Here is a 14,185-nt window from a genome sequence, read left to right on the forward strand (position 1 = left end):
TGCCAGACCTGGTTCTTCTTCATTTGAGGCGTGGTCCATCCACTGCTCGTTTTTAAATTGGTTGTGCATATTGGGCTAGATTCATAAAGCCCGCCGTAACTTTGTGCGGGCGTAGCGTATCTCAGATACGCTACGCCGCCGTAACTTAGTGAGGCAGGTTCTGTATTCAGAAATAGTTACGGCGGCGTAGCGTAAATGTGCCGGCGTAAGCGCACCTAATTCCAATTGTGAAGAGGTGGGCGTGTTTTATGTAAATAAAACATGAACCCACGTAAATGATGTTTCTAACGAACGACGCATGAGCCGTCCGTAAACATATCCCAGTGCGCATGCTCCTAATCACGTCGCAAATAGTCAATGCTTTTGACGTGAACGTAATTTACGCAAAGCCCTATTCGCGAACGACTTACGCAAACTACGTAAAATTCGACGCTGTCCCGCCGTCCATACTTAACATTGGCTACGCCTCATATAGCAGGAGTAACTTTACGCCAGAAAAAGCCTTACGTAAACGACGTAAAAAAATCCGCCGGGCGCGCGTACGTTTCTGAAACGGCGTATCTAGCTCATTTGCATATTCTACGCGGAAATCAACGGAAGCGCCACCTAGCGGCCAGCGTAAATATGCAATAAGATACGACGGCGTAGGAGACTTACGCCAGTCGTATCTTAGCAACATTTAAGCGTATCTCAATTTGAGCATACGCTTAAAGATACGACGGCGCGGATTCGGACTTACGACAGCGTATCTACTGATACGCCCGTCGTAAGCCTTACTGAATCTAGCCCATTGCTTTCATGCTTGATGCAGATAAACATTTTCTGATAAATGTCAAGGGTATGTAGCGGAATAACTATATTTTGGATATGGATTGTTAATTGTTCCCTCACATTAATGTTTTTAATGTGTTAATGTTTCTGATGAAAAACGTTGAACAAGCAAGATGACTCCATTTGGATATCTAGATAGGAGTCTTGAACACTTGTAGCCAGATTCAGGTAGAGCGGCGCTTCTTTAGTTCGGCGTAGCGCATCCCATTTGCACTACGCCGACGTAACATAGTGAGGCAAGTACTGTATTCACAAAGCACTTGCTCCCTAAGTTACGTCGGCGTAGCGTAAATGGGGCGGCATAAGCCCGCGTAATTCAAAGTAGGCTGGTAGTGGGCGTGTTGTATGGTAATGAATCGTGACCCCCGTGGACGTATCCCAGTGCACATGCTCAAAATCACATCGCAAATAGTCAATGCTTTCGACGTGAACGTAACTTACGCACAGCCCTATTCGTGTACGACTTACGCAAACGACGTGAAATTCGACGGCTGTTCCGACGTCCATACTTAACATTGGCTGCGCCATCTTTTAGGTGGTTTATCTTTACGCCTGAAAAACGCCTTACGTAAACGCCATATCTTACTGCGACGGGTGTACGTACGTTCGTGAATAGGCGTATCTAGCTCATTTACATATTCTCAACGTAAATCCACGTACACGCCCCTAGCGGCCAGCGTAAATATGCAGCTAAGATACGACGGCGTAGGAGACTTACGCCGGTCGTATCTTAGCAACAGTTAAGCGTATCTCAGTTTGAGAATACGCTTAAAGATACGACGGCGCGGATTCGGACTTACGCTACTGATACCCTGTCGTAAGTATACCTGAATCCGGCTATTCATGTACATCTGCTATGTTATGTACAAATCATGTGTAATGTAACTCTGGAAAGTCTTATGCGCATTATTGATGTTGAACATTTCTATGATGCAATAAAATTTGGTACAATTTTTTTATAAATGGTGTAGTAATCTTAAAGAACATGTTTTGTTTATAGGGATTTCAAATGTAAACCATCCATCTGAAAGTGAGCTGTCCCGTCACGACCCAAGGACCTCTTGTCTTCTGTGAGACCTTAGATATCAGCTACGGAAGGATCCTGCCGAGACCCATTTTCCATGGCCAGAACATGAACGCGTTTAATGTGTTTAACCAGATCTGACTTATCCGTAAAGCTTTTCCCGCAATGGGAACACGAAAATGGCCGATCACCGGTGTGAATTCTTTCATGTGTGACCAGGTGTGACCTTTCGGCGAAACATTTCCCACACTCGAGACACGTATAGGGCTTCTCCCCCGTGTGAACTTTTCTATGCCTGCTAAGGGATGACTTACGGGAAAAACATTCGCCACACTCGGCGCAGAAAAATGGCTTCTCTCCCGAATGGGACCTCTGGTGCGAAATAAGGTTCCCTATCTGGGTAAAACATTTTCCACATTCCTGACATGAGTGTGGCTTCTCAGCCGTGTGAGTCCTCTCATGATAAACAAGGTTTGACTTGTGGGTGAAACATTTCCCGCAGATTGGACAAGAAAAGGGTTTCTCCCCCGTGTGAATTCTGTGGTGCCTAATGAGCTGCGATTTCGAAGAGACACATTTCCCGCACACAGAGCATGAAAAGGGCTTCTCGCCTGTGTGAGATCTCTGGTGTGTCAAAAGGCTGTCTTTCCTAGGGAAACATTCACCACACTCGGAGCAGGAAAACGGCTTCTCTGCGGTGTGGCTTCTTTCATGGATGACCAGAGTTGACTTTTCCGTAAAACACTTCCCACATTCAGAACAGACATACGGCTTCTCCCCTGTGTGAACTTTTTCATGTCTTATGAGAAATGACTTTTGAGAAAAACATTTTCCGCACTTGAAACAAGGGTATGGCTTCTCTCCCGTGTGAGTCCTCTGATGCCTGATAACGTCAGATTTTTGTGTAAAGCATTTCCCACACACAGGGCAGGAATGGGGCTTATCACCGCTGTGCCATTTCTGATGTCTCTGAAGAAAAGATTTTTGAGTGAAACGCTTTCTGCATTTGTCGCATGAATATGGCTTCTCTGCAGAGTGGTTTGGCGTAATGGGATTTCCCCCTGCATACTCTTCTAGGATCTCGTCATCTTCTGTTTCACCATCTGGAGTGATAATGTGATGTTTCTCCATATTGCACTTTCTGTATCGTCCATCTGGAGGAAATAAGTGATAAAATTTAGATTCCTGATAATTCTTTTTTTTTAAGGGGTGTTCTTTAACTACTTGAAGACCAGTGATTTATATATAAGCCTCTTAGTGTAAATAGTAGTGCTGTCAAGCGATTCAAATTTCTAATCGCGATTAATCGCATTAATGTCATAGTTATTTAACTCACGATTAATCGCGCGATTACGGAGGTTCACCCTTTAAAACATTTTTTTTTGTTTTCTTATTTTTTTTATTTTTTTTTATAATATTAAATTGTGTTTTTTTATTTTTTTACATTTTGATCACTTTTATTGCTGTCACAAGGAATGTAAACATCCCTTGTGACAGCAATAGGTGGTGACAGGTACTCTTTATGGAGGGATCGGGGTCTAAAAGACCTCTGAGCCCTCCTTGCACTTCAAAGTATTCAGATCGCCGAAAACGGCGATTCTGAATACTGTGTACTTTTTTAAATCCGGCGCCATTGGCAGCCGAGAAACCCGGAAGTGACGTCATGACGCCGCTTCCGTGGTTTCAATGCGGAGACTGAATCAAAGCCGTTTACGGCTTAGTGTCAGTCTCCGCCTGAACACAGAACGCGGCGGATGGAGGATCGGGTCTCCCGGTGGGACGGGAGGCCCGGTCAGAGCGGCGAAAGGCGGCAGGAGGGGGGGATGTCCCCTCCCGCTCCTCCGGCATAACAACCGAGCGGCTTTTAGCCGCATCGGTTGTTATGTTTGGATAGCCGATCGCCCGCTCTAAACAACGGTACCGGGATGATGCCTGCGGCCGCAGGCATCATCCCGGTATAACCCCCGAACGCCGAGGACACATATATGTGTCCCGTCGGCGTGAAAGGGTTAAGAGGTACGTGCTGACAAAAAAAAAAAATGTTTTAAAGGGTGAACCTCCTTAATCGCGCGATAAAAAATTTGACGGCGTTAAAATGGGTTTGTGTTAACGCCGTTAATAACGCGTTTAACTGACAGCACTAGTAAATAGTAAACACAAATAGCTAGATTCAGGTAGGCGGGCGCATCCTTGCGGCAGCGTAGCGTATCGCATTTACACTACGCCGCCGTAAGTTAGCAAGGCAAGTACTGTATTCACAAAGTACTTGCCTGCTAAGTTACGGCGGCGTAGCGTAAATGGGGCCAGCGTAAGCGCGCCTAATTCAAATGAGGATGTGGGGGGCGTGTTGTATGTAAATTAACTGTGACCTGACGTGATTGACGTTTTTTACGAACGGCGCATGCGCCGTCCGTGTACATATCCCAGTGTGCATTGCGGCAAAGTACGCCGTACAGACGTATTGGTTTCGACGTGGACGTAAATTACGTCCAGTCCTATTCACGGACGACTTACGCAAACAACGTAAATTTTTCAAATTTCTACGTGGGAACGGCGGCCATACTTAACATTACTAGTCCAGCTATTTGATGGAATAACTTTACGCCTGAAAATGCCCTACGTAAACGGCGTATCTGTACTGCGTCGGCCGGGCGTACGTTCGTGAATAGGCGTATCTAGTGATTTACATATTCTCAGCTAACAGAGCTGAGGCTGTCAATCAGCTGGAGGTCCCTCCCATGTCACCGTGTTTATCTTAGTGTCAGGAAAACTTGTCAAAAGCGACTCATGCTGATAGAGGAAGGAGGCAGCAGACAGAAATGACACTTAGTGCTCTTAATTGAGACAAGTACACACTATAGAGCAGGGGTTCCCAACCTTTTGAAGTGCAAGCGCCACTTAAGCGACTTAGTAATTGGCCACACTGCGCGGAGCGGGTGGATGGCATGTCCGTGTCCGGTCTGCATCTGCAGACTGCACACGGACACCGCCCACAACACTTTTTAGCGGATCGTATTGGAGGTAGAACACAAGTCGGTTTATGTCTGCCACCACTTAGAGGTGAATGGAGGGTCCAATTGGTCAGACTGTCGGACTGACCATGTGAAAGGGGACCATGGCTGCTTTCACACTGATGCGCTGCGGTTTACCTGCATCACGGGTACAATGCAGTGTACCTTTGGCTTGCCTGCACTTTGCAATAGACTTCTATTATATTCTGCAGGTTTGGTGCACTTTTAGAAAGCTCACCAAACTCCCAGGTAATAACAGAAGTCTATGGCTCAGTGCAGGTAACCCGCAGGTAAACTGCTCTGTACCTGCGGATCAGTTTGAAAGCAGCCCAGTAACCACTGCAAAAAAGATAGGCCCATATATACACTTTGATTTAAGTAATAAACTGACCTTTAACCACTTAAGGACCGGACCAATATGCTGCTACATGACCCAAGGGGTTTTTACAATTCGGCACTGCGTCGCTTTAACAGACAATTGCGCGGTCGTGCGACGTGGCTCCCAAACAAAATTGGCGTCCATTTCTCCCCACAAATAGAGCTTTCTTTTGGTGGTATTTGATCACCTCTGCGGTTTTTATTTTTTGCGCTATAAACAAAAGTAGAGCGACAATTTTGAAAAAAATTCAATATTTTTTACTTTTTGCTATAATAAATATCCCCCCAAAAACATATAAAAAAAATTTTTTCCCTCAGTTTAGGCCGATACGTATTCTTCTACCTATTTTTGGTAAAAAAAAAAAAATCGCAATAAGCGTTTATCGGTTGGTTTGCGCAAAATTTATAGCGTTTACAAAATAGGGGACAGTTTTATTGCATTTTTATAAAAAAAATTTTTTTTACTACTAATGGCGGCGATCAGCGATTTTTTTCGTGACTGCGACATTATGGCGGACTCTTCGGACAATTTTGACACATTTTTGGGACCATTGTCATTTTCACAGCAAAAAATGCATTTAAATTGCATTGTTTATTGTGAAAATGACAGTTGCAGTTTGGGAGTTAACCACAGGGGACGCTGTAGGAGTTAGGGTTCACCTAGTGTGTGTTTACAACTGTAGGGGGTGTGGCTGTAGGAATGACGTCATCGATCGAGTCTCCCTATATAAGGGATCACTCGACTCGATCAGCGCCATAGTGAAGCACGGGGAAGCCGTGTTTACATACGGCTCTCCCCGTTCTTCAGCTCCGGGGAGAGATCGCGACGGGGCGGCTATAAACGAATAGCTGCGCCGTCGTCCCTTCCCGACCGCCTCATGTAGCGGGGGGGGGTCCCGATCCACGTCTAGGCAGGGACGTACATGTACGCCAATGTGCCTGTACGTGCCATTCTGCCGACGTACATATACATGCGGCGGTCGGGAAGTGGTTAATAACAGTTTTCTATTCCATCCCAGAGCAGGAGGTCGCGGGCCACATCAGAGGGCCCCGCGGCCACATGTGGCCCCCGGGCCTGCTATAGGGGGATATGCTTTATTCATATTTCATGTCTGAGGTTTACAAGCACTTTAAGGTTTAATACTCACCCGTGCCGATCTCTACAGGCATTTCCTCCACCTTATCACTCCCCCCATCTGCCTCATCCGATTCCTCTTTAACCTCAACTTTGACATAAACCAGATTTTCATCCTAAATGACACAAAATAAAAATTGCACATATGTCATCTCATATTAAACATAACAGTATCTCTTGGAGACATCTGCAGAACATTGAAAAGATGATCTTTTACATTTTAGAGCACTACTTTTTTTTTACCTGCTCATCTACCAGATTATCTTCTAGGATGTGAACATCTTCCTCTGAGGAATCCGGAGAATACAGAGGACGGGGACAGCTCTCTGGTGTACTTCTGCCACTGGACCCATCTGTAGGAAACACACACTGTAACCTCCTGCCAACCACTCACAGTGAATATACTGCGAACGGGTGGCAGGTGCAGGTTCGGTAATGTACATTACCAGCTTGCCTTCGGGTTTGGGGTGCATGTGCCCCCCTGCCGACCTGCAGTGATTGGGCACGAGTTTGGCAGCAGATTTCAGCCAATGATTTTGGGCTGAAACCTGCGGTTCGGCTCAGTTCGATCACACACAAAGTTCTGTGTTTACAAACCAGGGTTGCTCCTTATCCCCTCTAATATTTGTACTCACCTTATAACCCCTACTATGCAAACTTAGGGCCAATCCCAACATTAAAGGCATCGATATCCGAAAACAAACATTGCAAAGTTGCGGCTTACGACGACGACATCCTGCTCTTCCTCTCTGACCCCTTAATCACTTAATCAGTTACGCATAGATTTCTGTTAGATCCGACCGGCGTAAGTCTCTTACGCCGTCGGATCTTAACTGCATATTTACGCTGGCCGCTAGGGGCGTGTACGCTGATTTACGCCTAGAATATGTAAATCAGCTAGATACGGGAATTCACGAAACGTACGCCCGGCCGTCGCATTACAGATACGCCGTTTACGTTAGGCTTTTCCCGGCGTAAAGTTACCCCTGCTATATGAGGCATATATGCGGCGCACCGATGTTAAAGGGGTGGTTCACCCTAAAAACGACTTTTTTTTATTACAATGGCCCCCCACCTTACAATACGATTAAGGCTATTATTATTTTTTTGAAGCTGTACATACCTTAGTACAGCATATTCATCCGGGTTGCGAGTCCCGCGGGAGTGGGCGTTCCTCACATGTCTGTGATTGACATTTTGACCAAAAACGAGCTCCCCTCCGTCGCGTAAGCCGCGTCACGGTAGTCGAAAGGAGCCGAACGGCGAGTCGGCGCTATACTGCGCATGCGCATCGCCGTTCGGCTCCTTTCGCCAATCGTGACGCGGCTTACGCGACGGAGGGGAGCTCGTTTTTGGTCAAAATGTCAATCACAGACATGTGAGGAACGCCCACTCCCGCGGGACTCGCAACGGGTGAATATGCTGTACAAAGGTATGTACAGCTTCAAAAAAATAATAATAGCCTTAATCGTATTGTAATGTGGGGGGCCATTGTAATAAAAAAAAGTAGTTTTTAGGGTGAACCACCCCTTTAAGTATGGCCGTCGTTCCCGCGACTAAATTTGAAAAATTGATGTCGTTTGCGTAAGTCGTCCGTGAATGGGGCTGGACGTCATTTACGTTCACGTCGAAACCAATGACGTCCTTGCGGCGTACTTTGGAGCAATGCACACTGGGAAATTCCACGGACGGCGCATGCGTCGTTTAGTGAAAAAACGTCAATCACTTCGGGTCAGGGTTGATTTGCATAACACACGCCCACCTCTTCACAATTTGAATTAGGCGGGCTTATGCCGCCCTATTTACGCTACGCCGCCGCAACGACCAACGACCAGCGTAAGTCTCCTACGCCGTCGTATCTTAACTGCATATTTACGCTGGCCGCTAGGGGCGTGTACGCTGATTTACGCCTAGAAATATGTAAATCCGCTAGATACGCCAATTCACGAACGTACGCCCGGCCGTCGCATTACAGATACGCCGTTTACGTTAGGCTTTTCCCGGCGTAAAGTTACCCCTGCTATATGAGGCGTACCAATGTTAAGTATGGATGTCGGAACAGCGTCAAATTTTTCACGTTTTACGTTATTTGCGTAAGTCGTTTTGCGAATAGGGCTGGGCGTCATTTACGTTCACGTCGAAAGCATTGGCTTCTCGCGGGTTAATTTGGAGCATGCGCACTGGGATACTTTCACGGACGGCGCATGCGCCGTTCGTAAAAAGCGTCATTTACGTGGGGTCACATTAAATTGACATAACACACGCCCACATCTTCCACATTTGAATTAGGCGGGCTTACGCCGGCCTATTTACGCTACGCCGACGCAACTTTGGTTTGAGAATACTGCACTTGCCTGTCAAAGTTGCGGAGGAGTAACGTAAATAGGATACGTTACGCCTGCACAAAGATGCGCGCTTCTACGTGAATCCGGGCCCTTATGTCTAAGCCACTCTGTGTCTATTAGGGGCACAGGGTGAGCAAGAAAATAATGGACTAAGAATGTGGCTTGGGTTACTTAAAATGGAACCCCGTATATGTCATATTAGAAAGACTGACTGATTCATACTGTTAGGAGGTGCTGATGTCAACTCCAGCCACCTGTCTGTTATAATGTAAATGAGTCTAGTGTGGCTTCTCTTTCAGCCATCGTAGTCTGGGCTAATTAACACTGCAATTGTGTGAAGGAGTTCTGTGTTGATTTGTGATAATGTTGATTGTGTCTTCTGAGCTACAAGACGGCAAGTCTGGCCTAAAGGTCATGGGCTAGATTCAGGTAGCTGCGCCCCTTCTTACGGCGGCGCAGCGTAACGTATTTACGCTACGCCGCCGCAACTTACAGGAGCAAGTGCAGTATTCACAAAGCACTTGCTCCGTAAGTTGCGGCGGCGTAGCGTAAATGGGGCTGGCGTAAGCCCGCGTAATTCAAATGCGGAAGGGGGGGCGTGTTTTATGCTAATATGTGATGACCTGACGTGTTTTACGAACGGCGCATGCGCCGTCCGTGTACATATCCCAGTGTGCGTTGCTCCAAATGACGTCGCAAGGACGTCATTGGTTTCGACGTGAACGTAAATTACGTCCAGCCCCATTCGCGAACGACTTACGCAAAAAATTCAAATTTCGAAGTGGGAACGACGTCCATACTTAACATTGGCTGCGCCACCTAATAGCAGGAGCAACGTTACGCCGAAAAAGCCTTAACGCAAACGACGTAAAAAACTACTGCCGGGCGCACGTACGTTTGTGAATCGGCGTAACTAGGTAATTTGCATACTCTACGCCGAAAACAACGGAAGCGTCACCTAGCGGCCGGCGTGAGAATGCACCCTAAGATACGACGGCGTAAGAGAGTAATCAGGCTTCGTTCATTTTGTCCAATGTTGTGAATGGTTTTATTTTGGTTCTCATCATCAGTTTTTTACGTCAATTTCTTCCACTTTCTCAGGAAACTAAAGAGACATCTCAGCCCCCCCCAATGTGGGACAAAGTTGGTCTCAAACCCAATGCTCTCTTACCTGATGATATATCAGACTGAAGATTCTCCATAGTGATGTCCTTATGGAAATCCTTGAGTTTTTCTAAAGACTTCTCTGTCTGTCCGTGTTGGGGAAGATTTTCGCACTGCAATTAAAACAGGAAATAGAAATACTAATACAACACATTTTAACCACTTCAACGCCCGCCCCACGACTATTTACGTCCGCAAAATGGCACGGACAGGCAGAAGGGCGTATATATACGTCCTTGCCTTTCCGCGGGTCGGGACCCCCTCCGCTGCGTGCGGCGGGCGGCTTACCTCGGGGAGCGATCCGGGACGACGGCGCGGCTATTTTTTTATAGCCGCTCCGTCGCGATCGCTCCCCGGAGCTGAAGAACGGGGAGAGCCTTATGTAAACACGGCTTCCCCGTGCTTCACTGTGGCGGCGCATCGATCGAGTGATCCCTTTTATAGGGAGACTCGATCGATGACGTCAGACCTACAGCCACACCCCCCTACTGTTGTAAACACACACTAGGTGAAGCCCAACACGTTCAGCGCCCCCTGTGGTTAACTCCCAAACTGCAACTGTCATTTTCACAATAAAGAATGCAATTTAAATGCATTTTTTGCTGTGAAAATGACAATGGTCCCAAAAATGTGTCAAAATTGTCCGAAGTGTCCGCCATAATGTCGCAGTCACGAAAAAAATCGCTGATCGCCGCCATTAGTAGTAAAAAAAAAAAAATTAATAAAAATGCAATAAAAATATCCCCTATTTTGTAAACGCTAAAAATTTGCGCAAACCAATCGATAAACGATTTTTTTTTACCAAAAATAGGTAGAAGAATACGTATCGGCCTAAACTGAGGAAAAAAAAAAATGTATATATATTTTTGGGGGATATTTATTACAGCAAAAAGTAAAAAATATTGCATTTTTTTCAAAATTGTCGCTCTATTTTTGTTTATAGCGCAAAAAATAAAAACCGCAGAGGTGATCAAATACCACCAAAAGAAAGCTCTATTTGTGGGGAAAAAAGGACGTCAATTTTGTTTGGGAGCCACGTCGCAACGACCGCGCAATTGTCTGTTAAAGCGACGCAGTGCCGAATTGTAAAAAACCCCTTGGGTCATTTAGCTGCATATTGGTCCGGTCCTTGAGTGGTTAAGGAAAGAGCCTGGATGCCGACCGAGGTTTCACTGGTGTGCACTGTCGTGAATCCATTGCAACGCATCGCATTTGCGTTTGGAACGCATCGCGCATGCGCAGTTGGCCGCCACGTGACTTCCGGAGCATTCTAGGATAGGCATCAAACTGTGACAATACACCGGTATGGAAGTGGTTAATAATTCGCTGACTTTTATTTATTTTTTGGGGGGGGAGCTCCCCTTTAAGAATCCCAAATACTATGAACATAACACAAGATTTAAAAATAAAATAGGTCACCGTGAGCCCAGTCTTGGGGATGGCTTAGTAAGCCCCACGCAACGTACCTGATCACATGATGTGCTAAATGATCTACGGACCCTATGGGAGCGTTCGATCCCCAGACCCCCTTTCTTCGTCCGAACAGCTGCATTCTAATCTTCACCCATATTCGTATTGTCTGAGAATGCGCTTCCAGCGGCATCTGCCCCAGCGGAGCTCACCGTCCAAGGTTCCAAGGACCTGCAAGAACATAATTTGTGTGAGTGACATTATCCCCCCCATTCAGTCTTCACAGAGTTCTGAGACCCCCCCTTCTCTCATATTACCTCCTCCTCACTGGGGAACACACACTCCACTATCACATCCCCACCAGGAGGATTCTGACACTGCTGGAGCTCCTCCCTTTCATTTTGGGCTACAACAAAATGGCCACCCAGCTGGACTGTTCTGAGGACAGCTTTTTTCCTGTTTCAAGAAATGCTACTTTCTGTCGTGCTGTGCTTAAAAGAATAAAGGCTGATGTAGAAAAATATATATATTTTTAGTTATTATTGTTAATTATAAAAAATAAAAAAAAGTGAAACAATAATTTGAACTACGAGGACATGGTCGCCTATCTCTCTTGAGAGTGAATGTTGTTTACTTTGGCCCTCTAGTGGTTGCTCTGAAAAGCCCAGTGGGCGAGGTTTTCATTATAACGCAGAGCTGGTGTTACAAGGTGTAGCAAGATGGCGGCGACGGAACGTCACATATTCTGACGGCTCGCCAAATCTCACTTCTGGTGCTCGTACGTCAGGAGCACAGCTGATGGCGGGTCCACGGCGAATGCGCAAATGCTTTTTTTTGGTCCGTGAATATCCTAGAATTGGGGTAGGCGGATCAAGCTAAAATCAGAGACTCGGGTGGGCGGGGCGGAGGCGGAGCAAGAGTTTTAATGACATTATCAGCAGCACCACCCCTAATCACACACTAGCCTGCTGCTGAGATCGGAGGATCCGCGGAGGAGGGGAGGACGTTGTACAGTGTATGAGAGTATGAGATCTCAGTGTATACATTGTATCCTCTATGGGAGGATCTGCACCAATCAGATTCTATCCTCAGATTTTCAGTAAAACTTAGAAAATGAAATCTAGAATCTGATTGGTTGCCGTGCAGAGCAGCTCCACACATTCTGTCTTCTCCAGTCTTAGTAAATCTTCCCCCCCAATATATCACACATTGTAGGGATCACCCCCACCACCATCCTCCCAGCTGTAGGGATCAGACCCCCCATCCTCCCAGCTGTAGGGATCAGACCCCCCATCCTCCCAGCTGTAGGGATCACCCCCACCACCATCCTCCCAGCTGTAGGGATCAGACCCCCCCATCCTCCCAGCTGTAGGGATCAGACCCCCCATCCTCCCAGCTGTAGGGATCAGACCCCCCATCCTCCCAGCTGTAGGGATCACCCCCACCACCATCCTCCCAGCTGTAGGGATCAGACCCCCCCATCCTCCCAGCTGTAGGGATCAGACCCCCCATCCTCCCAGCTGTAGGGATCAGACCACCATCCTCCCAGCTGTAGGGATCAGACCCCCCATCCTCCCAGCTGTAGGAATCAGACCCCCCATCCTCCCAGCTGTAGGGATCAGACCACCCATCCTCCCAGCTGTAGGGATCAGACCCCCCATCCTCCCAGCTGTAGGGATCAGACCCCCCCCCCATCCTCCCAGCTGTAGGGATCAGACCCCCCCATCCTCCCAGCTGTAGGGATCAGACCCCCCATCCTCCCAGCTGTAGGGATCAGACCACCATCCTCCCAGCTGTAGGGATCAGACCCCCCATCCTCCCAGCTGTAGGGATCAGACCACCATCCTCCCAGCTGTAGGGATCAGACCCCCCATCCTCCCAGCTGTAGGAATCAGACCCCCCATCCTCCCAGCTGTAGGGATCAGACCACCATCCTCCCAGCTGTAGGGATCAGACCCCCCATCCTCCCAGCTGTAGGGATCAGACCCCCCATCCTCCCTGCTGTAGGGATCAGCCCTCCGTCCTCCCAGCTGTAGGATCAGACCCCCCCATCCTCCCAGCTGTAGGGATCAGCCCCCCGTCCTCCCAGCTGTAGGGATCAGACTCCCCATCCTCCCAGCTGTAGGGATCAGACCACCATCCTCCCAGCTGTAGGGATCAGACCCCCCATCCTCCCAGCTGTAGGAATCAGACCCCCCATCCTCCCAGCTGTAGGGATCAGACCACCCATCCTCCCAGCTGTAGGGATCACCCCCACCACCATCCTCCCAGCTGTAGGGATCAGACCCCCCATCCTCCCAGCTGTAGGGATCAGACCCCCCCCCCATCCTCCCAGCTGTAGGGATCAGACCCCCCCATCCTCCCAGCTGTAGGGATCAGACCCCCCATCCTCCCAGCTGTAGGGATCAGACCACCATCCTCCCAGCTGTAGGGATCAGACCCCCCATCCTCCCAGCTGTAGGAATCAGACCCCCCATCCTCCCAGCTGTAGGAATCAGACCCCCCATCCTCCCAGCTGTAGGGATCAGACCCCCCCATCCTCCCTGCTGTAGGGATCAGCCCTCCGTCCTCCCAGCTGTAGGATCAGACCCCCCCATCCTCCCAGCTGTAGGGATCAGCCCCCCGTCCCCCCAGCTGTAGGGATCAGACTCCCCATCCTCCCAGCTGTAGGGATCAGACCACCATCCTCCCAGCTGTAGGGATCAGACCCCCCATCCTCCCAGCTGTAGGGATCAGACCCCCCATCCTCCCAGCTGTAGGGATCAGACCACCATCCTCCCAGCTGTAGGGATCAGACCCCCCATCCTCCCAGCTGTAGGGATCAGCCCTCCGTCCTCCCAGCTGTAGGATCAGACCCCCCCATCCTCCCAGCTGTAGGGATCAGCCC

At 48.2% G+C, this 14,185-nt stretch overlaps 1 protein-coding gene across 3 annotated transcripts; it reads right to left on the reverse strand.

The window, feature by feature from the left end:
• Window positions 1-1,585: 1,585 nt before the first annotated feature.
• On the reverse strand, window positions 1,586-11,770 carry LOC120909912 (gastrula zinc finger protein XlCGF17.1-like). Of its 3 annotated transcripts, XM_040321723.1 has the most exons (6): window positions 11,616-11,770; window positions 11,355-11,529; window positions 9,896-10,001; window positions 6,623-6,732; window positions 6,393-6,495; window positions 1,586-3,009 (listed from the first exon to the last, which is right to left on the reverse strand). In XM_040321723.1, the coding sequence occupies exons 3-6, from the start codon at window positions 9,924-9,926 to the stop codon at window positions 1,910-1,912; spliced, it is 1,344 nt and encodes a 447-aa protein (XP_040177657.1). In that variant the 5' UTR covers window positions 9,927-10,001; window positions 11,355-11,529; window positions 11,616-11,770; the 3' UTR covers window positions 1,586-1,909. The 3 variants fall into 3 exon arrangements, with proteins under 3 accessions (XP_040177657.1, XP_040177658.1, XP_040177659.1); XM_040321724.1 differs by lacking the exon at window positions 6,623-6,732 and having other exon boundaries at window positions 11,616-11,767; XM_040321725.1 differs by lacking the exons at window positions 6,393-6,495; window positions 6,623-6,732; window positions 9,896-10,001; window positions 11,355-11,529; window positions 11,616-11,770 and adding an exon at window positions 5,258-5,295.
• Between the last annotated feature and the right edge of the window lie 2,415 nt (window positions 11,771-14,185).

The sequence above is a fragment of the Rana temporaria genome, chromosome 8, assembly GCF_905171775.1.
Source record: "Rana temporaria chromosome 8, aRanTem1.1, whole genome shotgun sequence".
In the NCBI taxonomy this organism is placed as follows: Eukaryota; Metazoa; Chordata; class Amphibia; order Anura; family Ranidae; genus Rana; species Rana temporaria.

Excerpts from the sequence above, each read along its gene's own strand:
- LOC120909912 (XM_040321723.1), bottom strand. The coding sequence starts at position 9,926 with ATGGAGAATCTTCAGTCTGATATATCATCAG. Across the intron at positions 6,496-6,622 it reads ATAATCTGGTAGATGAGCAG|GATGAAAATCTGGTTTATGT; the intron begins GTAAAAAAAAAG and ends TGTGTCATTTAG. Across the intron at positions 3,010-6,392 it reads GCCTGTAGAGATCGGCACGG|ATGGACGATACAGAAAGTGC; the intron begins GTGAGTATTAAA and ends TATTTCCTCCAG.